We start from the raw sequence: 27055 nt of genomic DNA on the forward strand, positions 1-27055 counted from the left end.
AAACGCCTAAAACACGTCAAAAAAACTGCCGGAACCCCTCCTCTGCTTGGAGAGTAGTGATTTGGGTGCACAGTTACGCTTAATTTCGAGTCACCATATGCTATAGTATGATTCTGGTCTTTGGCTTTGCTTTTCATTACCAGACCAATTCAATAATGAAAAGTTTAATGAAAGTTTATGGCAGGTTCTTGCCCGTAGGCAAATACATTTAACATGAAACGGACAGACAGTGAACAAGAGAGTATTCGATAACTGTAGTTGAACGACTGACACTCAATTCTAACTTAAATATGTATATTCGGTTCGACTTCTTTTTCCGAGACAGTGGAAGATGAATGATCCCACTTTCAATAAACTAATATAGATAATTTATGGACCATAAATTGTGTAAACGACCTCCTTTTATAGGATCAGTGCCAAGTTAACTGTTGCAGTTTGTATTGACCCCTTGACATGCCTGGGCCTCCATAGCAACACGTTGCGCACGAGGCCTTGAATGAGGTGAACTTCGGTCCAAGGTGTTATATCTAAATATAAACATGTGTAGTGACGGCGTTGTTGTTTGCGCATAGCGTCTACCAGTTACGTTCGTGCTCATTAGAGTCCCCATAAATTCAAAATACAATTGCGATATGTCCAACATAGGGCCCGTATGTATTAGCAACCATTGTGCTGGACGTTAGATGTGCTCTCTAAGATTTAATAAGCAACCGTTATCTAGGAGTGGCTTGTTGACATTCGTCATCGGTTCCGTCGCACCTTTCTGCTACGATATTTCCGGGTTCATTCAAGTTGACGTACTTCTGGACAGTTCGAGCGTGAATGATCGGACGTACGGAACACACATACGACGTTTGTACGCTATGTCTACTGAGATGTCATATACGGAGACGAGAAGGGACTCTGTGTGCGAAGGTCTGAACACAGACGTCACCGAGGGTCCCCCGCCACTGTCTGACGAGGTAAGGAATGAACAGGTGTATCTCACATTGTACTTAGTATGTCGGTACGTAGAGGCTTTACCCAAATAGCTGAAGGCAATTCGGGAACTGGGCTATAGCTGGGGCGGTACTGAGGGGTATTAAACGCAAAGAGTAAAGGGTTTTGCAGAAAAATCTTGCAGGGCAATGACATGACGCAGGAATAGGTTGCCCATATCCGCCGCCATTGCCAATGTGACGACATGCATATGGACACAGTTTTAAAAGTGAAACAAGTTGATTATCTAGTGTGAAGTGCTGAATATTATTGATTTGTTCGACATTGTAACTATGCGTGCCGTCGTGACTGGTAAGTTCCTATAATGATGTAATGACATGAACACATTCGGCTGTTTGCAAGCACTGGGCGGTAATGCCTAGCCTCCGATGCAGAGTCGTCCCGGCTGTTTTTTTTTTCAAGTTATTGTTTTTATACTATTACATATTTTTTCTAATTGCTGGCCGGGCAACAACAAGAAAAAAATGTAATGATAAAACTGGAACTTAGAAAATGAAAACAGCCGGAAAGAGTCTGCAACGGAGGCTAGGTAATGCCTGTACAATGAGGGTTAGTCAAGTTTGAAGCACTGAAAATATCTTTTGAGCAGGATTTACGTCTCGCGGCTACATACGTGAATGACGCTCGCAATGGATGTCGGGGGAACTTCAAGAGCGATCCCAAATCTGTCAGGTGAGACAAAGGTTCATGTACTTTTGTGTCGACTAATTCAAAAGTGTTTCTTTTTATTTATACTAGATCTATTTCAGTAATAGACGTAGATAAGGTGCATTTGTTTATTGTTAACTGTTAACCAAGCGATTGTCGTTCCTTGTGATCCAGGCTGTACAATCTGTACAACCAACCAGCATTCTTCTGGACATCCCATGTCGCTGTCGGTGTCTTGATATCCCTTGTGCTGTTCGAAGATCCGGCTGTTCCGAGTATCAGATTGGATTATTGGGTACGAAATGATTCTATAATACCAAGGACATGATATAATGTCCTTGGTAAAGCGTATTTCCTCAGTCGTTTTGGGCCACTGCGGCATGAGCAGGGAACAGATTACGAACGGTAGAAGTGCACCAAGTAACTCTTACAATTTTTTTGATTGAATTTAAAGTTCGTTAAAACTCGTCAGTAATTGGGTAAAATATCGATGACGGTGTGATCTACTCAGGCACTGTATATACACTCAATAGAACTAACGGGCAGGTTTATGACCATAGCGACTGCCTTAATGTTAACTCAGATCACCATGTGCGTGGAGTTGCTCTGCGTCGGCCTCATCTTCAGCAGGCTGGCGCATCAGGGGGTCTTCTCGTCCGAGGAAAACTTCTGGAGAAGCAAACGGCGTCTTCCCTTCCTCATCATCTTGCTGGTTAGTTTCTGTTGGACGGCCTTGTCCAAATACTAGTAACCTTTCGGCGTTTCTTACCATGCGTTTATCACGTGAACTTCACGTGCTGCCCGGTGTTGTTGAAATAAATAGAACGATAATTGGGTAGCGCTACGTTACAAATTACTATGGTACTGTTCTCCTGCAGCTGACTTTGGTCGACATGGTGTTGTACGTGATCCTCAGTGAAATCGGAGTGACGTCGGTCCGATTTTCCAGACCCCTTCGGCCTCTGCTGCTTCTCTGCATGGATAGAGCAAAACAGGTATCATTGCCTTCTTTAAGATCACTGATAGGAAGGTAGTGCACGGTACCCCTTCAGTACAGCTTACATGTATATATCCAACGTAGTTTGCCAATCTGAGAAGCCCGATATTAAACAATCACCTCCTCCCCACAAGGTTAATTTTCAACTTTTTTGCCACCAGCTGCGCGCGGTGTTCAAGAACATCCTGCTGACGCTTCCGGACATCATCACTGTGCTGACACTATTCCTGCTCAGCGTCGCCTTCTTTGCTCTGATGGCGCTCAAGATATTCCAAAACAGGTCAGGAAGGTATCAATTTCTCGGGAAATTGCGTCCAAGTATACTGGTTTCAGATATTGTATAGTACCAAATATTCTGCCCATTCAAAGGACAGTTGTCGGTGTTTTATTTTGATGCCGGACTGATGTTGTGTGTGTTTTTCTCTGTAGACGTAATCTTGTGAACTACAGCGATGGTCAGCCCTACATGCATAACTACCTGGACACCTTTTTCCACCTCTACGTGCTTGTCACAACTGCCAACTTTCCAGACGTCATGTATGTATGGTATAGCCATCGCATCTTAGACGCGTACAATATCTAACAAAAGAACGTTGCAAGACAAATTTACCAACACTACTTAATTCAACGGCTGAAGCAATTGATTTTACGGGTGTTGCGCTGTCGAAGAGTAAGGATAGATTGTACTCGAGACTAAGGACACCTCCCATGACACTATTCTAGATTAAACTATATGTCTGAGTAGCTTGATATGCCCTTGTACACATCTACATATTAGGATGCCTGCGTTCGACTACAATGCTTGGTTCACGTTGTTCTTCATCATCTACCTCATCATTTGTCTGTATCTCTTCATGAGCATCTGTCTGGCCACCATCTACAACAACTTTAAGGAGCATCTCAAGGTCATATCAATTAACATTCTAAACTAAGATACTTTGCGTCAATCCGTTAGCATGTATTTGAACCTGTGATATGTCGGTATAAATTTTATCTATGACATGTAATCAGTTTGGCCAACGTATCAAACAGAAAGAATAGAAAATAAAACTATGTGAAGCTGATTATGAATGCAATGGTGTCATTAAAGAGATATTGTCAGACTCTTATTGTCAGCAATATGCATGTGTAAGAATGTGTACAGAAGTGCAATGATACTGCAGTGAAATATATTTAGTATGGATGGCAATGTAATTGTTATACGATTGATGAGAATCGTTTTTCAGAACTAGACAGCGAGAAATGTTAATATATGAGACTTGTAGGCACTTGTGTAGTTTTTGTTCTTACAAAGTCAATGTTGCTACTACAGTAGACTAGACTAGAATAGACCTTAAATGCTGATGACAATGCCTAAAGTCTGTCCTTCCATTAAACAGGAGTACGTCGAAAGACTAGACTAGAATAGACCTTAAATGCTGATGACAATGTCTAAAGTCTGTCCTTCCATTGAACAGGAATACGTCGAAGACTCGGTTCGAGAAAAGCAGGACAACCTCCAGCTGGCGTTCGACATCCTAAAAGTTGAAACAGGACATGGAGAAAAACTGCTCCCCAAAAGCCGCTGGATGTCATTGATGAGGACGGTCCACCCCAGTCGGCTGGACTTAGAACACTCTCTTCTCTGGGACGTTCTGGCTAACAAACATACTGGATACATCAGTGAGTCATGCATGGAGACTTTGATGAGTTCGAGCACGTCAAAATGTTGCTCTAAAGATATTGTGTCACAAGTATGCCTCTGGCTAGCACATCGATGCAGGTTTCACTGGACGACTACTAAAAGAACGACGATGTTGATGATTTGAGTTACATTGTACAAAGCTGGTATTTTGCTTAACGGTATCCGTAGACCATGAGAACATGATGGAAATTTTGTTCTTTTTCGTCCTTATCTCCAGGCAAAAGCGAATTCTTTCACGTTGCCAACTTGCTGGACATACAGGTATTGGAGGTGAAAGACAGGGAGCCCGAGTTCCAGAGGTGGTTCCCTCGATGTTACACGTCCAAGGCCAGTCGACTCATCAGGAAAACTGTCGCTAATAGGTACGTTATTGGACATATATATGCTGAAGAAAAATCATTGCAGCTAGATATATGTTGATTCCTATGAAATATCATCAAGTATTTGTGTGCGACGCTGTTGTGAAACCTTCTTGATGATATTTCATCAATGTAATCTGATCAAGGCAATCTGTCCCTCACCTACATAGTTAACAAGAGGGGTTGGGACCTGGAAGTGTCATGATGTTGACTACTGGTTGCAAGTTGTTTTTCCAGATTCTTCCGGTACTTCATCGACCTTGCAGTGGTCGCCAATGCTGTCTGCATAGCTCTGGACGAAGAAGACTTCGAATGGTTCTTCATGGCGTTGTTCGTCTTCGAGATTCTCCTCAAATTCTATGTCTTCGGACTGAAGAAGTTTTTCCACAGTGCTATGAACATGTAATCAAACTTTTATATTTATGTATGAGTAATGAAGGGAACGATAATCTTCTTTTGTCTTTCAAAGATTAAGCTGACATCATTTTGGTCGTTGTTATTGTTTGTCTGTTCCACACCGTGTCTTTAATGAAGAGTAAACGATTTAGAAACCAGATACCTCTCTCTAAAAGAGAAGTGATACCAGTAATCACTGTAAATAACATCGTGACACTGCCCTTACACTTTTCTGTATAGGTTTGACTTTGTCTTGATTGTCGCTGCACTGGTTATCAACGTGCTTGAGCTGGCCTGGACAAGTAGTAAGTCTGTTAACCTGACTTTTAACTTATTGTGTAAAAAGGTGCCGTAAGAATTCCTGTTTGATTTTCCCAACCTTTCGTCCAATGATGATACATAAAACAAAACACGTTGAACTGACAAATTTTGTTTGGTTAGTTTCGAACCAGACCGGTGCCCTGGACTTCCTCCTGGTTCTCCGTCTGCTCCGATTAGTGAGGCTGGTCTACGCTATCGAGAGGTGAGTAGTGAAGTCTTTTAGTACTGTCCGTCCTTACAAGAACAAAAGGTACACTACTTCAATCAAGTCTTCTCTCCAAATAGGCTGTCTCCCGGACTAAAGCCTGTTCCTATGTCATCACCCTCCCACAGATTCCGAATAGTTCTGAAGACGATCAGCAGCATCGGCCGCTCCTTGCTGACATACGGCGGCGTCCTTTTCGTAAGTGCCATCGTCATCGATAAACACTTCTGACTTTTTTGTTGTCCGTCGTGCACAATAAGATTATAACATTGAAGATTACATTGATATCGCCTTTCAGGTTTTCTTCTACATATTCGCAATCATTGGGATGGAAGCATTCTCAGGCAAGATCATCCCTGAACCTGTTCTTGCAAACCGCACCCAAAACCAACCGATCCTGTGTGGAAATCCCAAACTGAACGGAACACAGTTCGCGATGAATCGCTACTGTAACAACAACTTCAACGACATCCTCCACTCGTTCGTCGTTCTGTTCGAGCTGATGGTCGTTAACCAGTGGCATGATATCCTTTGATGCAATCTAGTGTACCAAGCGTGCTTTCTCTGGCTAGTCTCATTGTTGTATTAAAAATGTATATGATTGAACATCCACGCTCAGTTCAGACCCATTGCCATTTCTATTGGTAGAGTAGTTGAGGAGCAATCGGACTACGGATCAAAATCCCAAGGATTTCGTTTAGAATGTCTCGCTTTGTGTGCGTCGTTAGGTGATACAAGTTGCAAAACCGTTTCTATGAAATGCATTCAATCAGATATCAATTTTAGATCACCCTTCCTTGACCAAAAGTCACTGCTGGCAGAAGGGTTCGTCGCCGTCACGCACCAGGCCGCCCGGATCTACTTCATCGTCTACCACCTACTGGTCGTCATTCTCGTACTGAAGTGAGTGCCTCACACTAACTTTAGACTAATACAACTGATACAACTCCTTACTTCATAGATTTACACCTACGTGATACAAATTTATGTTTCTAACGGGTGTAAACAAACCTTTGATTATGAATAATATCTGCGCGCTCTTACATTTTCACATCTAATACAAAGAAGAAAGAAGTAGACTTCATATCATAATACTTAACAATGTATGTATTTGTTAACTATTCTTTTGTTGTGGTCTGTACTTAACTCAGTGGGTATATGTGCACAATAACTAACTTCTGTGTATAGCTTTCTTTGGATTTCAAAGAATGTCTCTCATATGGCTCTTGTTCATGCAAACATTGATTTTCAATCTTTCACCTTTTCCTCCCGCACACTTTGTGGTGGTTGCACTTAGCGAGTTAGGGAGATTTCAAAGGGACTACAGTAGTTTCAACAAAGTACACATGTAGTTTCCCTTTCTGCCTAACTGCAGCATCTTCTCCGCGTTCATCCTGGAGTTGTTCATGCTGGAGTACACCATGTCCAAGGAGCCAGCGGAGAGACGGGAGAGCATCATCGAGCGGAGAATCACCGTCATGGGACTGGATGAGGACGAGTGAGTCTTCTCTGACTTTTATATCCATTTATTTGTAAAATGTCACGCTAAACGTTACAGACAATCAAGGCAGCGTAGACTGATTGTAGACCTCACATGGAATACGGCTTATCTACAGCGTCGACCTTATCTAGTTACATCTCTATCAATTTTTGGCTTTAAATGCTTAAATGTGAAATCATAAATTCGAACAATGAAATAGAATGTAGCTAGCAGACTCTACTGCTCTTGGAAGCCTTGTGGTCTTTCCTCCTGATTTTGAAGGAAATCTTGTCTGATAAGGTGACATAAGAGCACAGATGTCACTGGGGAATGTAACTATGGGAGGTTGCTCATTGTATCTCTATTCACATTTGTAACACCACGAGGCACACTAACTCTTTTTGGCAAAGATAGGGACATGTTGTAATGAGGTTACATCTACAACTCTTTCCAAGGTCCACCTACTTGAATGACCTTGAGAATGAGGAGACAGACACCAACATCAGAGGGGGAAGGAGACCAGGACAATCCCCAGCCATGAGGTTCAGGCTGCCACGGGGTATGATCAACATCTTTCTGAGACTATGTGGAATAACACTGAAATTCTCTGAAAAATTGCAACAATTTCAAGTTGAATCGACTTAATGAAAATATTTTCTGGCTCTTTTTAGGTGCCAACAAAGTCGAGGAGCTTCTGCAGAAGATGTACGAGATTGAGAGGGAAGAGGATAAAAGTGATGTTTGAGTCACACACTGGGGACGAAAGAGCCTGGGGATCAACTGTTGGTGCTTTGACATATGACCATGCTAAGTTCAAGTGTGCAAGTAGACCCAGTCCCTGTGTGACTTGTATCATTGTGAATGACACAGTAGAGTAGCTTTTGACATAGTTCTTCCATTACATGTTCTACGGATGGTTGTAGGTATTTGCAGTGATTTTGATGCACATGAGTTGAGCTGAACATTTTTTACATTGGATAAACTTATAAGTGTGAAATGGAGGGATTGAGTTTCCATTCAGTTGTGCAGCGAAAGGCTGTCTGTTAAGAATCTCAGAAAAAAAAAGTAATAAAAGGGTGTATATGTGTGTGTGGTTGGGGAGATGGAAATCAACATAACATGGGAAGGTTTTATATTGTAATGGAACCTTATTTCTATAAGGTGGACTCAGACTGTTGTACATAGATAAAAGTATCTGGCTCAAATAGACAAAAAATTACTTGTACAGTGTGGTAGATCTACAACAATGAAAAAAAACCCATTTACATGTCATATTAAGAAACTTTATTACAAGAAGACCCTCAAAGTGAACAACTTATCTAATCAGTGTCTGTACAAATACCTCCCTGCTACTATTTTCTACAGATTTGTCTTCAATGTACAATTATGCTTCCTTCACCATTAATAAGCTTGTATCATATTACTCTAACACTTCAACATCATGACATGTTCAGGTAGTCAGTAATTGCAACAATTTCTAGCACACAGGATACAGTCTGATCTACACAACCAACTTGGCAACCATATGTATCGGTTTGTAGATAACGGTATCAAAACAACGAAAATGGCATCACGAATGGTACAGGTGAAGACAATCTAACATGGAATAATCCTACATCTAACCATTCCAAGTTCATCTTTGCTTTGAAAGCTAACAGTTTGCTGTGCATCCTGCTACAGGATTGGGTAACGACAGATCCGTAACTCAAGGGCTCACAACAATCACCAATTTGTCACATAGCTTTGCTTTAACTGCAACTACACCATTTCAGATTAAAAGGCCACCATCATATTACATAATGAGAAGCTCGTGTTTACTATTCTGTTCCCAACATCTTAAGCATTTACCTGAAGACATTAGATTAACGCAATGGCTCCTATGGAGTCACCTGTACAACAGAGTCGCCACCTTGTCCTATATACATGCATGCCCACCTAACATTACTGGGAGGCCAGTGGATAGTACTGCTGGCCGTATCCCCACTGCCCGTAGTTGTACTGGTTGGCCTGGAACAAAACAAAACGACAACAGTTACTTCCTGCCCGTACCAACATTCTGGAAGGGAAGATGAAATAGCTGGTCAGAATTTTGATAAAAATGTTGGGAAAGCTGTAGGTCCGAGCTCACGTAATGGGAAGGGAACCACAGTATAACAGTGTCACCTGTACCTACGGCTCTAGTAATTTCCGAAGCTGAACTGAAACACAGAAAGAGGGAGTGAACAGTGTGTGTGAAAACTGTCACAAGAAGGACAGAGGGAAACTGATCATTTAGCAGGAATGAGAACTTCCATAGAAATTTTCTCCCAGCACAAAGGGGCATGGAAAGCAGCTGATGTCTGATGTGGAAGAAAGCTTTAACAATGACATTTGATAGGCTGAAGCAAGCCAATCTCCTAAAGGTTTTTACAACCAGTACTACAAAATAGCTGGACTGGTAAGGAAAAAAATATCAGAATATCGAAGCAGCCACTTTCCAGGTCCCAGAGTACAGAGGAACAATCAGCTCCAAGACCTGACTTACTGAAGGTTGGTTGTATCCAGTGGACCAGTTGTAGTTGTAAGACGGTGGAGGGGCAGCGTTGGGGTCTGGTGGTGGCATGGAGTTAGGAGCTGGCGCAGGGGGTGGCATCGTCATGGGGGGAGGCATGGACATGGTGCCATTCTCCTCCAACTTGTGCTTCTTCTCTGCAGGTACCAAGTCATCCCTGAACATTGGAGAAAAGAAAAGGTCCATTACTAACACAAATGTAGACTTACTGGGTAGATCTGTAAAGTTGTGGAACATAACTGAATATTTCATCTGATGGCTTTATAACAATTAATTGCTACTCCTAGCTATCAACTTTGTTTAATGTTTTTATTGCACTGGTGTTTCGGACAAGAAACTAGTCAGAGTTTCTTCTAAACCGGGAAACAGGGGGGGCGCGCCCTCTTGTTCCCGGCCTGCGCCCTCTTGTCAAAATGCAGATTGAACCCTGGTCGCACTTGGGCCATGTTCTTACTCTCCAACAACATGCTGCCGTACAACATGCAATCTTTGCCGAAAACAATCTTTCCTCCGTAAAAATATCCCAGCACCACCACAAGACAATGTATCAGATCATAAAACATGTTATAATTAGTCCAAAATATTCCTATTGTGGTAGATGCACCGTTTAGACGGTGCAAAACACGATCGAAATGACATTTTTCCAACCGAGGCTCCATCTTGTTTCTTCTTGTTTTGCTGTCAGCTCCTCTCGCGAGATTTGATATAGCTTACATGCAAGGTCAGCTGACCTAGATAGCGAGACTTCCCGAGACTTCGTGACCTTTCACCCACAGCCGCCGGAACTTGCACCGACAGCTTTAGAGAGATTACGAGCTGTATTTGTTGACATTTGAGCATCTTAAGATATCATCCCACAGCATAAAACGGAAAAAGGCAAAGGAGTCTATCCATTGCAGAAATGAGATGACTTTTTTTCTGTCACAAATTGGATAAAGATGGCTAGATCGTGGCAATGTTTATATAATACAGTCAAACCTGCCTAGGCGACCACCTTTTCAACGCGACCACCTGGCCATGGCGACCGCTTTTTCCCGGTCCCGAAAATTTTCCCCATAGCCACAAGCATTAAGCTGCCTGCCCAAGGCGACCACCCGTCCAACGCGACCGCGACCGCCACGAATTGGGACCGCACAGAGCACAGTCCCTGCCCATGGCGGCCGCCTAATTTTCAAGCCTGTGGTGACATCGGATCATTTTGCTGTCGGATTTCACGGAAATGTTTTCAAGACTTTGAAGGACAAAAATATATGGAATAGCAATGTTATAGCATCGATTCCTCCATGAAGTGTTTTAATAAAACGTTCCCCCTATAAACATTGTAAAGACAAATGTTTGTGATGTTGTTGTGCCTATCGTAATCTTATAGTTTACCGCAAACTCAGTTCGGTTTAAACTCAATTTTCAGAACGAATACGTAGTGCATGGCGTCAAAAAGTCAGATTTCACAGAAATTACTATCTATTTCTTGTATTTTCAACAAAAATGTGCCTGTGTCTTACTAAACTCCGCCGAAAAATGACTTCGCGGCGGGCAAAACATCGGGCCTCGGAGAAATGTTGTTCCTCGGTCCCGACGCCATCTTGGATTTGGGGCGGCCCGGATTTGGCCTACCACTGACCTTTCTAAAACACGATGCTTTTGTATATGAACATTTACGAATACTCTAGTTATTTATGAAAATTAATATTCTTATTTTCTTTTTATTTACATGAATCTCACAAACCTTTATTGGACGCTGTGCGTTCTGCTGCACTGACTAATACCTTTCGATGCGGTCGCACAGAGCTTGGCGGCGCGACGAAATCACACCGTTCCGTTTTCATCTTTGGTTGTCAGATCGAAAACTTTTTGCCCCTTTTATCCAGCGGTCGGCGCCCCAAAAAAGGCTGCGGCCAGCAGGTGTTTTCTAGGGATTTGTCTTAGGCCTTAAAACTTCGATGATGTGCGTGTGTGTGTGTATTATTCAATGTAACGTGTGAATGCGGGAGGGCGCTGCGAGGCATCGATTTGTAGCCATTGTTTTGTAGTCAAAATTATGACGAAAATTTGTACACGATGTAGCGGTATACAATTATTACAACGATAACGGAAAATGTAATTTTTGTAGGATCTTTCTGTCAATGAGAATTGAACCTGGCGGGGGTGGCGCTGTCTAAATTCACATAATTTTCCATCCATTTACGTACTGTATTTGAAAACCTCGACCTGGAAACATGTGAGTGGAATCCTCTTCATGGCGACCACCTGTCCATCGCGACCGTTTTTGCTCGGTCCGCCGGGTGGTCGCCTTGGGCAGGTTTGACTGTACTCTAAATGTTTCAGCTGAGGGATTCGGGTGTCCCAAAAGCTGAAAAGGACCCCGCTGTACATATCAGCGTCGGACCTGCCGCTAATGAAGTCCAGGCATGCCAGGTGCTTGTTCAGATCATGAAGGGACAGACATACTAGTATGCTTGCCACAATGCCAAAACTTCAATGAAAGAGCAGTATGAGCAAAAAAAGGCCACCAGGGAGAAGTTAAAGTATTTCTTTTTTTTAAATTTTTTTTTCATGGTCTAAAATTTAATGTGATTTGTGTTGGACTCAAACTTAACAAAAATCTAATTTTATATTTATTGGTTTCCTTTCAAAAAAATTGATTTTGCAGTGGAAAAATATTTTTTTCTTTCACAATTTTAATCTGGAATTATTATTTTTTCTTCAATTTGGAACAACTAACCTTGAACTAACTCTACGATTTCTGAAGTTTCATGAGCTAAAATTTCTCTCTCAGATAGCCTCAGAATGTCCCATTTAAGCTGCAATTTTTCAAAGGCTTCACACCGTGGAAGGGGGGGCAACCCCCCTTCCACACCATCCCCCCCGCGGTCGCTTCGCTCCCTCGACACAGTGTGCTCCCTCTTGTCATTATTTTCTAGAAAAACCCCTGCTAGTGATACATATATTCCTTTAGTAATCTAGAACACTTCTGTAGATGTCATGCTTTCTCACCCTGCTCCTTCCTGTGCTCTTTTCTTCCCTCCACTGTGGGTCTTCACAAGTTTCTGGTGTTCTTCATAAACTGTCATCAACCTGGCAAAATAAAAGGGTTTGTTAAATTCCTGATATGCAAATCAGAATCATTCACTCCACAACATCAAGCAAATTCAACTGTTCGTGTTAATCCAGTATCATGCTGCAGCTTTTCACTGCACTGGTCATGTCTACAATGTTATAACAGTACAAGTTTGGTTCAAGTAAGTAATCTCATGAAAAGCAAACCAATATCCTTTCTGTTGCTATTCCCAGGATACGTGTGTGTTTTAAAGCATGTTCTAGGTTCATAGTCATAAGAGGTTACATTTCAATTGTTTTTACTATCAGGTCAAGCAATGTTGGTTACATTGAGAGAGCTTACAAATGTCTATTTTGAGCTTGCAGACAACGATGAAAATTGTAAGGGCCGTGGCAAGCATAAACACAACAATGAGGAACCAACTCACCTCTCCACATTGGACCCAAAGTCCTCCAGAAACTCCACCTTCCTCTGTGAGAAGGTGAGTTTGGCGTCTGCGCTGAGCTGGCTGGCCATGGCCAGGTCGAAGCACTGCAGGACCCTGTCCTCGTCTGGGCGCACCCCCTGCTGGAACTCCAGGTCCAGCAGCTGCAGGTACAGCTTGGCATTCTCCTAAAGCAGACAAGGATAATAATGGTGAAGAGGGTCTGCCCCTAAGAAGTTAAAAAATCAATCGTCCCAAAGAAGTTTAATGTCTAGGACAAGTCTTCCAGTTTAATGTGAATCTTTACTGTGTGATCCAGGGTGCGAAATACCCGGTTGCGCACTTGCGCCGCGCAAGCACATTTTGCTTGGCGCAACTAATTTCCACACGCAGCTAGCACAGTGCGCAACCCAAGATTATGAAGCCTGACATTCAGTGAGAACCCAATTTGAGCCGAGTAAGCTCACAAAAACAGTGTCACTTTCATAAAATTCGGTAAATTTTCAATTGAAACACAGAAATCAACACCTTTTTGTTCTAAACCATCCAAACCTGTTCATAGATCGTGAAATTAGCCCTGGAAAAAGGCGAATAAACTGCCGTCGGCAGTCATGGCAGTGTCGTCAAATCAACATGGTCACCATGCGGTGTAATGTTAAAGTCTCCTGAACATGCAAATGAGTTACTTTTCATGCAAATGACGTACTCTCATGTAAATGAGGTACTGTTGCATAAGGTATACCCATCAAGTCTTCCAAACATGCAAATGAGGTACTCTTTCATACAAATGAGGTAATGTCTCATGTGAATGAGGTACTTTCTCATGTAAATGAGGACACTACTCTGGCATGTGGATGAGTTTGGCACTGCAGGTTCATTAAAGTTTGATAATGATTCCAACACAGTTACTAGTATATTTGTAGGGGCAAAATCAAGTAATTTTTCTTTATTGTTGTTGTATTGTTGTTGTATTGTTGTTGTTGTAAAAAAAATATACAAAACTAATTTGAAATACTATACTGTTTTGGTGTTTACTTCTGACAGTATATAAGCACCTCCTTGATATAAGTTTGCATGAACATTTTTTTTTCAAATTACTTTCCAGGATGTTAGTGAATAGATAAGTTTTAGAGTTATCTATTTACTTATCATTCAAGGTTATGTGAATCATTACTTGCCTTGTTCCAAGTAAAAAAAAAATACCATTGTGTATTTTTCAACTTGTTGAACTTGAGGCACCGTGGCCCCCGGATAGGGGCCAGCCGGGGAACCTATGCCCAATTTTTTCGAAAATCCCAATATATCGCTCCCAAAAGATGTCATTTTTGATGTCACCGCAAATGGTGGGGCAACCTGAAATTTTGATGTGCAACCTAGCTTTTCCCCCAGGTTGCCCACCGGGCAACCTGGCTCAAAAAAGTATTTCGCACCCTGTGATCTGTAGGTGAGGATTATATAAGCAGTCCACACTCATCAGTGGAAAACTCCCATGACCTAATCCTGTTTTTGCTGTCCGCACCGTACAACCACCAGCACTCCAACAGACACAGAGACCGGCCGGCTTAATTAGTGCTGCAGTATGATATCTCTAACTTATCTATATTGCCATCTTCTAAAGATGACCCACATCTGAAAGCTTTTTTTCCTTTCTAGTACTGGGTTTTTGTCAGCAGGAATAATTCCATTGATAGCAATGGGCCCAAGTCCAATTGGTTAGAGGGGTACAGAACAAAGTAGTTAAGATACACAAGCTTTCAGCTTTACAGCAAATCTTTGCATTTACACAAAATATGGTCCTTGGCAATACTGTTTTATAAGGGTAGTTTGCACAGTGAAAAAAGCCTCTGTTTCTGGTGAACTTACCTTGTCCTTTTCTATGGCCTCCTTTAGAACAGTTTTGGCACCTTCAGTGTCAGCCTTTGTCTGGAAAGAAAAAGGAACAAGATGAATTTTCAGCCAACCTAATAACTTAGACCATACTCATACTGCAGTGGGCACCTGGGTGTTTCCTCACACAGCAGTGAGATCTTCGTCTATCTAAACTGTGAGCTGGGTGAAATATTATGATTGTCTACCGAACTTACATTGTACATGTGAGAGGAGATAGTTTGCAAGTAATGAAAGTCAGTCTTCTTTCTTTTTCTACTGTCTTTATGTCATTCTCACTTGGCCATGAGGCCTTGAACTCAAATCAGTACAATTTTCAATAGTCAAGAACGCTATCCGGAATAACAAGTTTCAATAAGAAAGAGAAATTGTACAATGTTGCTTTAGTAACTGTTATTTGGGGTAATCAAGAGAGCTATCCTTAATACAGTAGAATGGTTGCTCTATCTCCAGCCTACCCACCTTGGCTAGGAACCTTGCCAGTTTGAGAGAAAAGAAGGAGGCAGTGTTGGTGTCCTTGGCATGTTCCACTGCTTCCTGGAATATTCTCTCAGCGTTGACCAGGTTGCCCGTCCTTCTCTCCAGACTGACCCTGCGCAGAGTCACCATGGCCAAGCCTGGTACAGCCTCCTCCAGGGTCTTCAGGATGTCTCGTGCTCCATCCAAGTTCCCTGCATCAGCAACAACCAAACATGTTAAAATCCAGTGGGCCTGAGTAAATCTTTTATGCACCCAACATCCTCAATAGTACTAACAGCTGTTAGGTTTTACTTTCACCTTAGTCATGTTCTCAATATGTCCATATTTTTCTATGGCTGTCTTTTATCTTGGTTACCATTCCAAACAGTGGTCTTATGCTCCAATTTATCCATACCAAGGCATTAATTGTTAGGTACAAGATACAGAATACAGTTTCCAGTTGCGCTAACTTGAAGGAGGATAATATTCAAGACCCTTATCAGTTCCTATTCAAGTCTTGATCAACAGTCACAAACTACATGTATGTAGGGATTATGATTCTACAAAAAGACATTTACAATGAGCCATTATCAAGTTGGTCCTTGCTGACTTCCTTTCACTCAACATAAAGGGTTGGGGTTGATTGAAATTGGTCCCAGCAATCAAACCTGGGCCCCTTACAGGTCACAGATGCAGTTTGGAGCCTTTCAAAAGCCTGCTTACCTTGCTGCTCCTCAAAGGCTGCCCAGTTGAGGTGGATGTTTGGCTTCCTGGGCAGGTGGATGGTACAGGCTCGGCGGTACACGTTCCTGGCACCCTCAACACTGTGGCTCTCAAGGTACTTGGCATACTATGGAAAGAACAACAACGTATCAACTGAAACTAAAATAATGATGTTTGTAGACAGCAAATTTGTTGGAACTATGGTTTATGATAATTACTGCATGAATGTACTGTTACATTATTTTTTACTTAACTGCAGGCTCTCACTTTATAATAGTTAGGCTGTAGCTATGTAGTTAAGCCAGATTGGTTATGAATATGTAACCTGGATGCTATATGTACCTAGAACACTACACAAACAGTATTGACCTGTACTGTGGAGATGAAACAACTCAAAGTTCAAGACAATCAGAAGCTGCCATTGACTGTCATACATCACTAACTTCTAAACCTTCCCATGGTCTTACCTTGAGCCAGAAGTCCTCGTAAAGTGCACAGGCAATCATGCACCTCTCAAACAGCACCACCATGCGCTCATGGCTCCCTTGTTCCATCTCAAAGTCCAGGTATTCCTTCCAGTTCTTCAGCTGTACCCTCTCCAATGGCTTCACGTGGAAGTATGGCCTCTTGATCTGTGGGGAAGGCAGGCAAGGAATTATTGCAATTCAACTTCTTAATATGCGAGCTTACAGCTGACGTGGTAAAAATGATTTGCCCAATTGCCTGGTAATTGATTTACCCTTGACTTTTGATGACCTGTGATGAAATTTTGGGACTTCCTAAGCCAGCAAAATGACATTTCTCATGACTACAAATCCTCTCATGCCAACTGACATGTCATACTCCCAACCCCTCACCCCAACAGCATGTCTGGTAAGCAAAGCAACTTGACCTTTAGATTGGCACAAGGCAAAACAATTGTACATTTGTTAATGGGAGAAAATTTTGTCATGTTCTACATGTCTCAACTTTTCTGACGCTGCACTTGAACCAGGACATCTCATTTTCTTGCGACATACTGACACTTTCTCCTGATTCATGATAGTTATTACAACTCCTATTCCCCACACATCAATATTTCAAACCACACACAAAAAGTGCTGGTACAGCTAAAGGCCAAGATATCCCCTAAGGACAGAAACACAATTAAATCACTTTACACAGCACTTCTAATATGCATACCCAGATTAGAATTGTGATTTGTTAGAATTAGCTACCCTATTGTTTTACCTACCCACAAGCTATGTTTTCATGCATTCAAAAGTAAAGTCAACCCTAATTTCTGCGCGTAACTCATTGCTTAACATGTGCCGGTCAATGCTGGCAGCGGAGAGTAGGAAAAGACCATATGAAACTTGTATAACTTTATCTTGTATGTGCAGCAATGGCACCTCACATCTCAAATAAGACACTTTTTTTAAGGAGGAAATCCACCATTGTAGAATTGAAGAATATCCTGCTGCATCCAAGGACATATAACACACAAAAATTTACTTTCAACCCTGTCAATTATTCAGCACATGCCGACTCACCCCTTCCTCGTAGGTCCAGCGTTTGCTGACCTCTGCTTCAGTCGTGCTGTAGATGGCTCTCCTGGTGGAGATGAGCTTGTCCCTGATGGCCAGAGTCTCCGCATCAGGCTGTGGAGAACACTATCATCAGTACCACACAGACACTCAACTTCTGATAGCCAATGCAGTTGGAACTGGGCATCACTTGTTCATGTATTTGACTGTTCCATGTCGTGAAATTGACACGAAACCTGCATGTACTGAATGTATTTAAAGATATGAACACTTGTGGACATATCCACTCAGAGAGGAATACAAAAACATGTTTTGACATTTTGTTAATTGAATAGTCAAATTCACTTTGGAGAGGGTAAGGTCTCCTTGAGAAATCTAGGAACATCTTCATAACAGATGCATTTGTGTGCAACAATTGTAACACTGTTTGTTTGAAATACAAAGAAAATGTAAGTAACAAATGATTTGACACAGTAGAACAATTTGACAAAAGGACAGGCAAAGAAAGGAAAAGCAAAACCACACAATAACCACAGCAAAGACAGCCAGCAACAAAAAGGCTTGATCATGTAAGGGCAATACCTGGGACATACAGTCTACAAAAGGTGGAACAACAGACTTGGGTTTGGTGCTGATCTATGGAAACAAACATATACATCTGTAGCATTCTATAATGTCTGGGCTTTCTTTGCAGGAAGCACGGCTATGTATGATAGGTACACAACTCACAACAACACAAAACATTAAAAAAAAATTTTTACTGGAGGTGACATTCAGGTAAGAAAAAAATGTGCATTGATGGTTACAACATTGCTATGGTTTAAAATTGCCAGCCCATGGTCCAACCAGCAGTCCAACTGGTCCATCCAATTGGAATGTTTTAGTGGTCCATTCATGATTAACAGATACCTGAGCAATTAGGACATAGTTTGTCTGCTAAGACTATTCCAGGTGTGTGCAGTGTGGGGAATAAAAAATAACAACAAAGTACCCACCTTGTCTGGAGAAGCTGTTACACCAGGAGGAGGCACCACACCCGGAGGGCCGTCATCAGGCTCAGCTCCAGGGATCTCGGGCTCGATTCCCGGGGTGTTGGCCAGGACATCTGTCCGTAGCTGGAGAAACTCGTCCAATGGGAGGATGTCCTTTGGCAGGTTGGTGTTCACGTGATCCTTGAACCTGTTAAAAGGAGTGTGAATGTTATTAGTAGAATTTAAAATTTAGAATGAAAAAAAAACACAAGTTCTAACAAGGGATATCCACAGGGCCTGTCCAAGAAGGCTATGGATGAGCACATTTCTTTGACTGACTAGGAAGTCCTCGTTTGGTAACAAAATAGATGTTTAGGGAGAGTAACCTCTCAGCTGGTTTGTCCGGTACTCAATCTGACAACTGAAACCTGGGGACAACCCTTGTCTTATTATCCTGCGGCTAATATTGAATTGCTGCCTTTATTCTGCAAATGTATGAGGGTGGAAAGAGGAAACAGAACAAAAGGAACATCTCAGATGATGAGGAAAATTTCAGGATCAACTTTGATGGGTGTTAGGGAAAGCAAAGGATTCAGGAAAGCAGATGAAATACAGGCTGGTACATACTGGTGACTTCTAACCCATCAAGAACCAGCAGTTCCTGAGGGAACCTCTGACCAGGGGTGGGACACACATCGCATTTCACCCTCAACATTTTGCTTTGCCCTGTAAAGGATTCGGGGCAGGCAATGCCAGTTAGAGAAAAGGCCAAACTCAATTCAACGAATTCCACAGCAACTGCAGATAAGCCTTCACAGAATGCAGAATGGAACATAACAAAACAAAATAGAAATTGAGTTTACAACACTCAGATTAAATATCATTTTAATGTTATGATGTTTAATCCTCTTCAATTTTTTGTGTTAAACTACCAGATAGCCTAACAACATGTTTACTGTTAGAGAACTATTTTGTTTTGATGTGAAATCAAAGGACCAAAATAGCATGAGAGGTTCTGGGGTCATGGACACATGGAGGCAAAATATAGTCAACCATGTACAGCTAGAGCTGACCAGGGGTTTGTAGGTTGTTGTTCTACCAAGTTATTTGTGAATATGGCCAGTCTCAGCAAAAGAACTTAAACTGGCCAATAAAGGGGAGGCAGTAGACAGGATAGTTTCAACTTTCAAAGTCAAACATGCCACTCAACTTTCAAAACAAATGGCTCCCAATTGAAGAGACAGTTTTCTACCAGTTTGTTACCAAATTATACCACAAAGTTTTTTTATGTATAGATGTAGCATCTAGTGATCTATAGAGACAATACTTCTGTCTCCATTCAACTACTTCCTGGCTGACATAAATGTTAGACCTCGTGGTGAGGCAACCATTTGTAAACATTTGTTTCCTGCCTGCTGTCTACTCACTTTTCAAAATGGTGGCTGTACATCTGTGTGGGAATGTTGAGTAGGCGGTTGTAGATGGCTGTGATGTTCTTCAGGTTCCCTTGCTCCAGTTCCCAGGCCAGGTACAGCTCCCACAGGCGGTCAGAACGGAACTCTGTGCCAGCTGCTGTCACCGCCTTCTCGTACACACTACAGATAAGATAACATAGAAGTCAAGCAAAACATCTGAACATGTATCATGGCTAATGAGGCTAAAGACATAGTCAGCTTAGTACAAATGAAGGACTTTAGATCACAAGGTACAGTCAAACCTGCCCAAGGCGACCACCCGGGGGACCGAGCAAAAACGGTCGCGATGGACAGGTGGTCGCCATGAAGAGGATTCCACTCATAACATGTTTCCAGCTCGAGGTGTTCAAATACCGTGTACCACGTAGATTGATGGAAAATTATGTGATTTTAGACAGCATGACCCCCATTAGGTTTAATTCTCATTGACAGAAAGATCCTTCAGAAATTACATTTTCCGTTATCGTTGTAATATTTGTATACCGTTACATCGTGAACAAATGTTTTTTTGGGGCGCCGACCGCTGGATTAAAGCGGTAAAAAGTTTTCGATCTGACAACTGAAGGATGAAAAAGGAAAGTTGTGATACCGCCGCCGAGCACGCGACCGCATCGAAAGGTAACAGTGGAGCAGAACACACAGCGTCGGCGATTACAAGCAAGCAGCGCCCAATAAAGTTTTGTGAGAGTCATGGAAATAACAAGAATATAAAAATATTAATTTGTATCAATAATGAGAGGTTTCTAAATATTCATACACAGTAGCGTCGTGTTTTAGAAAAGTCAGCGTTATGCCGCGCTGAAACAAAGATGGCGTCGCGGACCAAGAAACAAGTCTCGGCCAACGTTTTGCCCTCCACCGCGGAGTCATTTTCCGGCGGAATTTAGTAAGACAGAGACACATTTTTGTTGAAAATACAAGAAATAGATAGTTATTTCTGTGAAATCTGACTTTTTGACGCCATGCACTACGTGATCGTTTTGAAAATTGAGTTCAAACCGAACCGAGCTTGCGGTAAACTATAAGGTTACGATGGGCACAACAACATCGATATCTAAGTATTCACAATATCCTTTGTATTTACAATGTTTATAGTGGGAACTTTTTATTAAAACACTTCATGGAGGAATCAATGCTTTTGATATATTTTTGTCCGTCAAGGTCTTAAAAACATTTCCGCGAAATCCGACAGCAAAATTCGATGTCACCACACGCCGGAAAAGCGTGGTCGCCATGAGCAGGGATTGTGCTCTGTATTGTCCCAATTCGTGGCGGTCGCGTTGGACGGGTGGTCGCCTTGGACAGGCCGCTTAATGCTTGTGCCTATGGGGAAAATTTTCGGGACCGAGAAAAAGCGGTCGCCATGACCAGGTGGTCGCGTTGAAAAGGTGGTCGCCTAGGCAGGTTTGACTGTATACAAAACAAACCATGGATCCCAAATTGCAATGTTATAGCTAGCATAATTTAAGAACAGCGACCTCCTATGCTGTGGTTTTGGCCTCTACACCATCCTGTGACCCTTCGTGTATCTTTAGAAAAAAATTAACATTTGGCTTTAGAATAAAGCTACAATAGGGGAAAACTTTCCATCACAAAACATGTCCCTTTAATGCAGGAAATTATATCTCGGCGCTATGAATTTCAAATTTATTTGGAAGATGATTCAAAATTTTTGGGAGGATAATGGTCCTCCTACTGTGGTCATGTCTTTGTGAGTTGGCCTGTACCTGACCCCTATGCTATAAAAAATTCTGGTGAGAACCCTGCCAAAAGTGGTGTACTGGTGAACTCCCAAGTATAAGATTTATGACCTGGCAAAACATCTGACAGATCAATCATGTCCCACTCCATAACACAGATGCTTCGCAGCACGTCCGCCAAGGATCTGACCAGGTTTATCTTAGTTAGACAAATGTTTATCCTAATATGTTTGAATGACAAGCTAATTCTTTTAACATGCATTGAAGCATTTGAACCATCCAAACACAAACGCTGGACATGCAATCAGCACAACCTGACAGCATCTCTGCTGGTGGCGTTTGAGTTGTCATCCCGATAATACTAAACTTGGCATCATAAGTATCTTTTCAAGGTTACATGTCAATATGTGTGGTCATGTGTGATCTGCTGTCAGGGTGTGACCCAGTGGTATGAACTGTGGAACAGATACAGTACACGAACAGTGGGTCATGTGATAGCACTGGAATGGTGAGCAAGGTCAAAACTGAATTGAAAGAAGGGCTGGTAAAAATCAACTTCTCGTAAGTAGTAACCGATAACCTACTTCTGTGAATTTGACAACCAGTTCTGAGCAATGGCAAGAAAACATACCATTAAGCATGATGTTACACCATTTTCTCACAGCCACCACATGACACAATGGAATGGTTCATAACACTTCTGTTTATATTAGTTCAACATGTCAAAGTTATGATCATAATTTCTTGTTTTTCTGATACGGCACAAGTTAGCCTATACTGCTTTTAGTTCTTAGCTACTGTCTTAATCTTTAATAGACAATAAAGGCACTACTGGGTAATTTTTCAAATTTTACCTTTGTCAGGGTATGACAAATGGTCAAAATGTTGTTCCAGTGCACCACATGTGCTGATCACATTTCGTATTGATTATTGAACACCAGATCTGTTTCGAAAGTGTTTATGGACAAAGTACACAATAGACTAAAAATAAAAGGGTAGTAAACAATACTGAGAAAGGAGCTACTTAAGAAAAAGAAAGACAATTTGTAAGCTTTGTTATCAATTTCAACTGAAGAAATAAATTAGTAATAATGTATAACAAAAAACTTAAAATGAAGACCAACAGCTTCCTTATATTAACCAACCACAAGATGAGCTAAAAGGCAGCTATTCTATACAACCTGCTACTTAGCTTTTAGACTTTGAAGTTCGAAGTCACAATAGTCATATCTCAGATTGTTAAGTTTCTTCAGTAATGAGACTGATATCTTACCTTCTTAGGTTCGCCTGGCCAACTTCGTCGGTTGTCTGGACTTCGGTGGCGAAGTTTATGTAGTGGATCCAGAGGTCAACACTGAGTGGGATTGCTTTCAATCCTCGTTCATAGACCTTAGAAAATCATACAGAAAACAGCGGGGCATCAATACCACAGGAGCTATGGACGCAGGCACCATGCCAAAGGAAAGACTTGTGAACTAAAGTCGGGCAGAAATCTGTATTGAAGTGAATAAAGACTTATCTCTAAACAGTGAAAATGAATGGGTTAAGACGTAGACTTCAACCTGACGTTACCGTTGGAGCGCGGAAACAAGCATGTCATCTTTGAAGCATGGCAATGGTCATTCCCACTTCCGAGCCTGTTCGTGATCGCTACGCTCGGTGCTCTGCATTCTTCAGAAGTATGTGTAATGCTTGTAAGGACCCATTAAGTACAGATGTTAACAATGATGGCAGGTACTACTCCATTCAGCAAGTTTTACACAGCCATTACCAGTCAAATTACGAGGACAAATTACAAATGCAACATCAAATTTGAAATTCCAAATAACAAAACACAAAAGTGACTGTTGGGTCCATGTAGACTATGTTCTATGGCGTGCAATGGTCTCTGTCAATTTGGATCAATCCCTGTGGAGACAGAAAACATGGACGTGAGACAAACCAAAACGCCCAAAATAAATCCAGAGGGAAATCGGAAAGTAGACAAGCACGGAGCAGACAACCAACCACAAGTATAAACAGCACGACTGGGTTCAACACAGCTTGAGAATCCCCTTCCCTCCCTCCAGCTCCCCAATGGTATGTCGTCCCGGTGGTATGGGAAGGGTGAAACTCAAGACCAGCCAGCTGTTGGCGGCCAAGTCAAAGGTTATTGGTTTTGCCATAAATTTTAGGAGGGTCCAACAGAAGGACAATTTTGGATGTGTCATTGGGTCTTGTCATGACGATGTCAGATCTATCCTCAAATCTGTATTCAAATATTGGATTCCATTTTGACTTTGGGCTTCGGTTTTTGTTGTTCTCCATGCCCATGTTTTCCTAGCACACACCCTTGGGCGCTGTTTCACTTGTAATTGGCTCTGCTGCCAGAGGGTCTGGTGAGGGCACACACTCTCTCCCGTCCTACCTCCTGTGCTAGCTCTATGTTGCCGTGTTTCTTCTCCACATCAGCGTACTTCTTCCAGTAGCCGTAGCAGTACGGGTAGCGCATGAAGAAGGCATCGAACGCTCGCCTCGCCTGGGCCAACTTGTTCTGAAAGGAAATAGAAACAACTAATTTTTTCTGAAGAAAACAACAATAACAGATTGGTGTAACACCATGTTAACATCATGAAACTCATCAGTACAGTATATGCTGCTGGCTCACTCCCCACCTTGAGGATTAGTGGGATGGCTTCATGCAGGCCTTCTGGTTTTTCATGCAATGCAACAACAAAGTCCTTCCTTCCATGGGATACCTAATATATAACAACTTGATATCGTTTTTCTTGAACTTCTATGAGCTACTGATTTTAGAATGATGACTGCACCAGTCTTAATCATATCAAGTTCAATGAACAACTCACAACAAACATGGCTTCCTAACCCTTACATATATTTGTCCAGCTGCTTTTTAAATCATTAAATCATGAAAGGTAATGTATGTCAAATACGTGTCAATTCAAAGCATTTTGCAACCAGACATGGCGCCAGGCTTGAGCCAGCTGTCAAAAGTTACTCATCTGTCTGGCCACCATTATAAAAAGAATTTTCAGTGCTATCTATACTTGTCAACGTGCTGGATACCCACTTTTTTTAGAATTAGGCCAGAAGTTTAATTCCATTCTAATATGTTTTTTGGGTCACCAAATCTTGTACAGGCCAGTATTTTTCCAATTGAGCTATTGCATAGCTGTACAATACGTTAATGAATGTTCCTTCCTACCTCGTGCTCCACATATTGCAGCAGGTATGTCCAGCCTGTGAAGTCTTGTGGATTCTCCTTCACCACCTTCCAATACTTCTCCAGTTCAGGAGAATCAGGCTCCTCCTCCTCCTTTGCCACCTTCCAGTACTTCTCTACTTCAGGAGAGTCAGGCTTGTTGTCGGAGCTGGCACCCTTGTACGCCATCTCGGTCCCAAGTGCCAGGTCCATACTTGGTACTAGGGGAAAGACATATACATGTACAGTAGGTCAGGTGGTCAGACAAAGCAGTCTGGCAGCGACACAGACAGTCACAGAGGATGATAGAAACACTCCTGTCATGCTTTCATAATTGTAGAGTTTTATGCCAGTGATGGAATGTGGATTATTTATGAGGCTGATCTGGAGCTTATGGTGTTTGACTTTGAGAGACAATACACAATTCATGAGAAGAAATATGGTAGTACAGTCACTGTGTTACAGTAAGTTCTAGTTCCCAGAGAACAAAGGGACCATTCACTGTTTCAACTGCCCACAGCAGTAAGCAAACAAAGTTGTCTGTAAGCATTTGTGCATGATACTTGCAAATGGGGATGCCATTACAGTGCTACTCTTTTAAATCAGGAATAGTTGGACCATTACCGACTCGCACAAGTAAACACCGTTGACAATTGTTACTGTGCTAACTGTTATCAAAGGTAAGGACTCGATGTAGCCGTTGGACCGTCCAAGTTGGCTTGATTGCAACCATGGTCCGAGTTGGTTATGCCCGACTACTATTATTTATGGTACTAATTGTCCAACTCGTTCGATATCCCTTGTCAAGTTGTCACTAATCTCTCCATTTGTGAAAAATGGCTTGTGATAGCAGTCTACAAGTACACTGGAAATTCATATTTTCAAAACTCTTTCAAGTTTCCTGCATATTATTTTACAGTCTGAGAAGCATAATTTTAGTAATTCTTCTGCATCAGTAGCCCTTTTCACAGCACTACACACATACACTTAGCTAAAATACCTGCATGAACACTCCCTAAATGAAGTATGTTTATCCTGCACTGAAGCCGAGAGATCTCCAACCGTGGGAAAACTTCTAAAATACACCTCACAGGCACAAAGCTGAACTCAACGCGTCTGTCACAACAAGCCACATCTGATCTTTCGATCACATCAACTGACTGAAAAATGTTTACATCATGTCTCGTGGCCTGCATCCAAATATATGCCCGACAATCGGCGACAGGATTTACATGTTTGGAAGAAATGAACCTCTTTCGGCCTGAAGTCCCCCACGGCCAGTTAGCCCTTTCACATGTCTACACCAGTGCGGATAAATGGGGCACCCTAAAATAATGCAGGGGCTGGGACGACTAAAAACGTGCCTGTTCCGAACAACAGTGACCTGTGCTGTGTTGTGTTACACTTTCACACGTTCGTGAATGCAATATTCCGGCAAAAACGGATGCAAACATATCCATTTAGTATAACTACAGTTGTACTAGGTTAAAAGGGAATCGGATAAACAATGGCGGATCTTTAAATGTGAGAAACAAGGCGTCAAAACATGACCATCCTCACGTTTCTAGTTCCAAACTTTGCAAATCCGTTTCATTGAATGGTTAAAAAGTACATTCATCTGAAAGATATGCCTTAAAATAACGAGTAACTCATACTCCATAATACATCTATTTTGTTTTTATAACATGCTAAAATATAACGAACCTTCCATCGCCACAGGATGGGTTGGATTGGAGTTAGATATGGGCGTAACGCTGACTGCACTTTCGTCCGCCATGATGTTTCTGCGTCGGTTCGTAGATCCGCCTGCTTGGGGTGGCTGATACGTCTGATAACTCATTGCCTGTCGATTTGCCAAATATTATTATGACGTATAAAACTTCATGGAATATCTTTTTTACGATAAACATCATTTTAGTTATATCATCAAAGTATATATAACTTATTTTTGAGTAGTTTTGCTTCAGTAAGTGTTGCTATTGTTATAATA

General features: G+C 41.9%; 2 protein-coding genes across 8 annotated transcripts; one reads left to right on the plus strand and one right to left on the minus strand.

Moving 5' to 3' along the window:
• Positions 1–717: 717 nt before the first annotated feature.
• Positions 718–8889, plus strand: LOC136433455 (two pore calcium channel protein 1-like). Of its 3 annotated transcripts, none has more exons than XM_066425684.1 (19): positions 718–977; positions 1589–1671; positions 1822–1942; positions 2231–2359; positions 2526–2642; positions 2806–2924; positions 3074–3181; positions 3423–3549; positions 4102–4306; positions 4546–4690; positions 4913–5089; positions 5324–5388; positions 5525–5606; positions 5738–5807; positions 5908–6133; positions 6422–6512; positions 6985–7107; positions 7545–7648; positions 7761–8889. In XM_066425684.1, exons 1-19 carry the CDS (start codon positions 864–866, stop codon positions 7832–7834), a joined length of 2280 nt encoding a protein of 759 aa, XP_066281781.1. In that variant the 5' UTR covers positions 718–863; the 3' UTR covers positions 7835–8889. The 3 variants fall into 3 exon arrangements, with proteins under 3 accessions (XP_066281781.1, XP_066281782.1, XP_066281783.1); XM_066425685.1 differs by having other exon boundaries at positions 720–977; positions 4925–5089; XM_066425686.1 differs by having other exon boundaries at positions 720–962.
• LOC136433456 (pre-mRNA-processing factor 39-like) lies at positions 8359–26904 on the minus strand. 5 transcript variants are annotated; one of them, XM_066425688.1, is made up of 17 exons: positions 26066–26086; positions 25069–25286; positions 24271–24396; positions 23137–23252; positions 20116–20283; positions 18713–18896; positions 18300–18353; positions 17724–17831; positions 16659–16823; positions 16192–16318; positions 15472–15680; positions 14986–15045; positions 13126–13310; positions 12635–12715; positions 9614–9797; positions 9259–9287; positions 8359–9096 (listed from the first exon to the last, which is right to left on the minus strand). In XM_066425688.1, exons 2-16 carry the CDS (start codon positions 25276–25278, stop codon positions 9267–9269), a joined length of 1998 nt encoding a protein of 665 aa, XP_066281785.1. In that variant the 5' UTR covers positions 25279–25286; positions 26066–26086; the 3' UTR covers positions 8359–9096; positions 9259–9266. The 5 variants fall into 5 exon arrangements, with proteins under 5 accessions (XP_066281785.1, XP_066281786.1, XP_066281788.1 ...); XM_066425689.1 differs by having other exon boundaries at positions 9253–9287; XM_066425691.1 differs by lacking the exons at positions 9259–9287; positions 26066–26086 and adding an exon at positions 26770–26904.
• Between the last annotated feature and the right edge of the window lie 151 nt (positions 26905–27055).

Source organism: Branchiostoma lanceolatum, chromosome 4, assembly GCF_035083965.1.
Source record: "Branchiostoma lanceolatum isolate klBraLanc5 chromosome 4, klBraLanc5.hap2, whole genome shotgun sequence".
NCBI lineage: Eukaryota > Metazoa > Chordata > Leptocardii > Amphioxiformes > Branchiostomatidae > Branchiostoma > Branchiostoma lanceolatum.

What these genes read in the sequence shown, in the direction of transcription:
- LOC136433455 (XM_066425684.1), top strand. Translation starts at nt 864, where the DNA reads ATGTCTACTGAGATGTCATATACGGAGACGAGAAGGGACTCTGTGTGC. An exon ending in AGCGATCCCAAATCTGTCAG is followed by an intron (nt 1,672 to 1,821) that starts GTGAGACAAAGG and finishes CTTGTGATCCAG; the next exon opens with GCTGTACAATCTGTACAACC. An exon ending in GTATCAGATTGGATTATTGG is followed by an intron (nt 1,943 to 2,230) that starts GTACGAAATGAT and finishes ATGTTAACTCAG; the next exon opens with ATCACCATGTGCGTGGAGTT.
- LOC136433456 (XM_066425691.1), bottom strand. Translation starts at nt 26,842, where the DNA reads ATGGCGGACGAAAGTGCAGTCAGCGTTACGCCCATATCTAACTCCAAT. An exon ending in TACAGCCACCATTTTGAAAA is followed by an intron (nt 18,897 to 20,115) that starts GTGAGTAGACAG and finishes TCCTTTTAACAG; the next exon opens with GTTCAAGGATCACGTGAACA. An exon ending in GCTGGACCTACGAGGAAGGG is followed by an intron (nt 16,824 to 17,723) that starts GTGAGTCGGCAT and finishes CCTTCCCCACAG; the next exon opens with ATCAAGAGGCCATACTTCCA.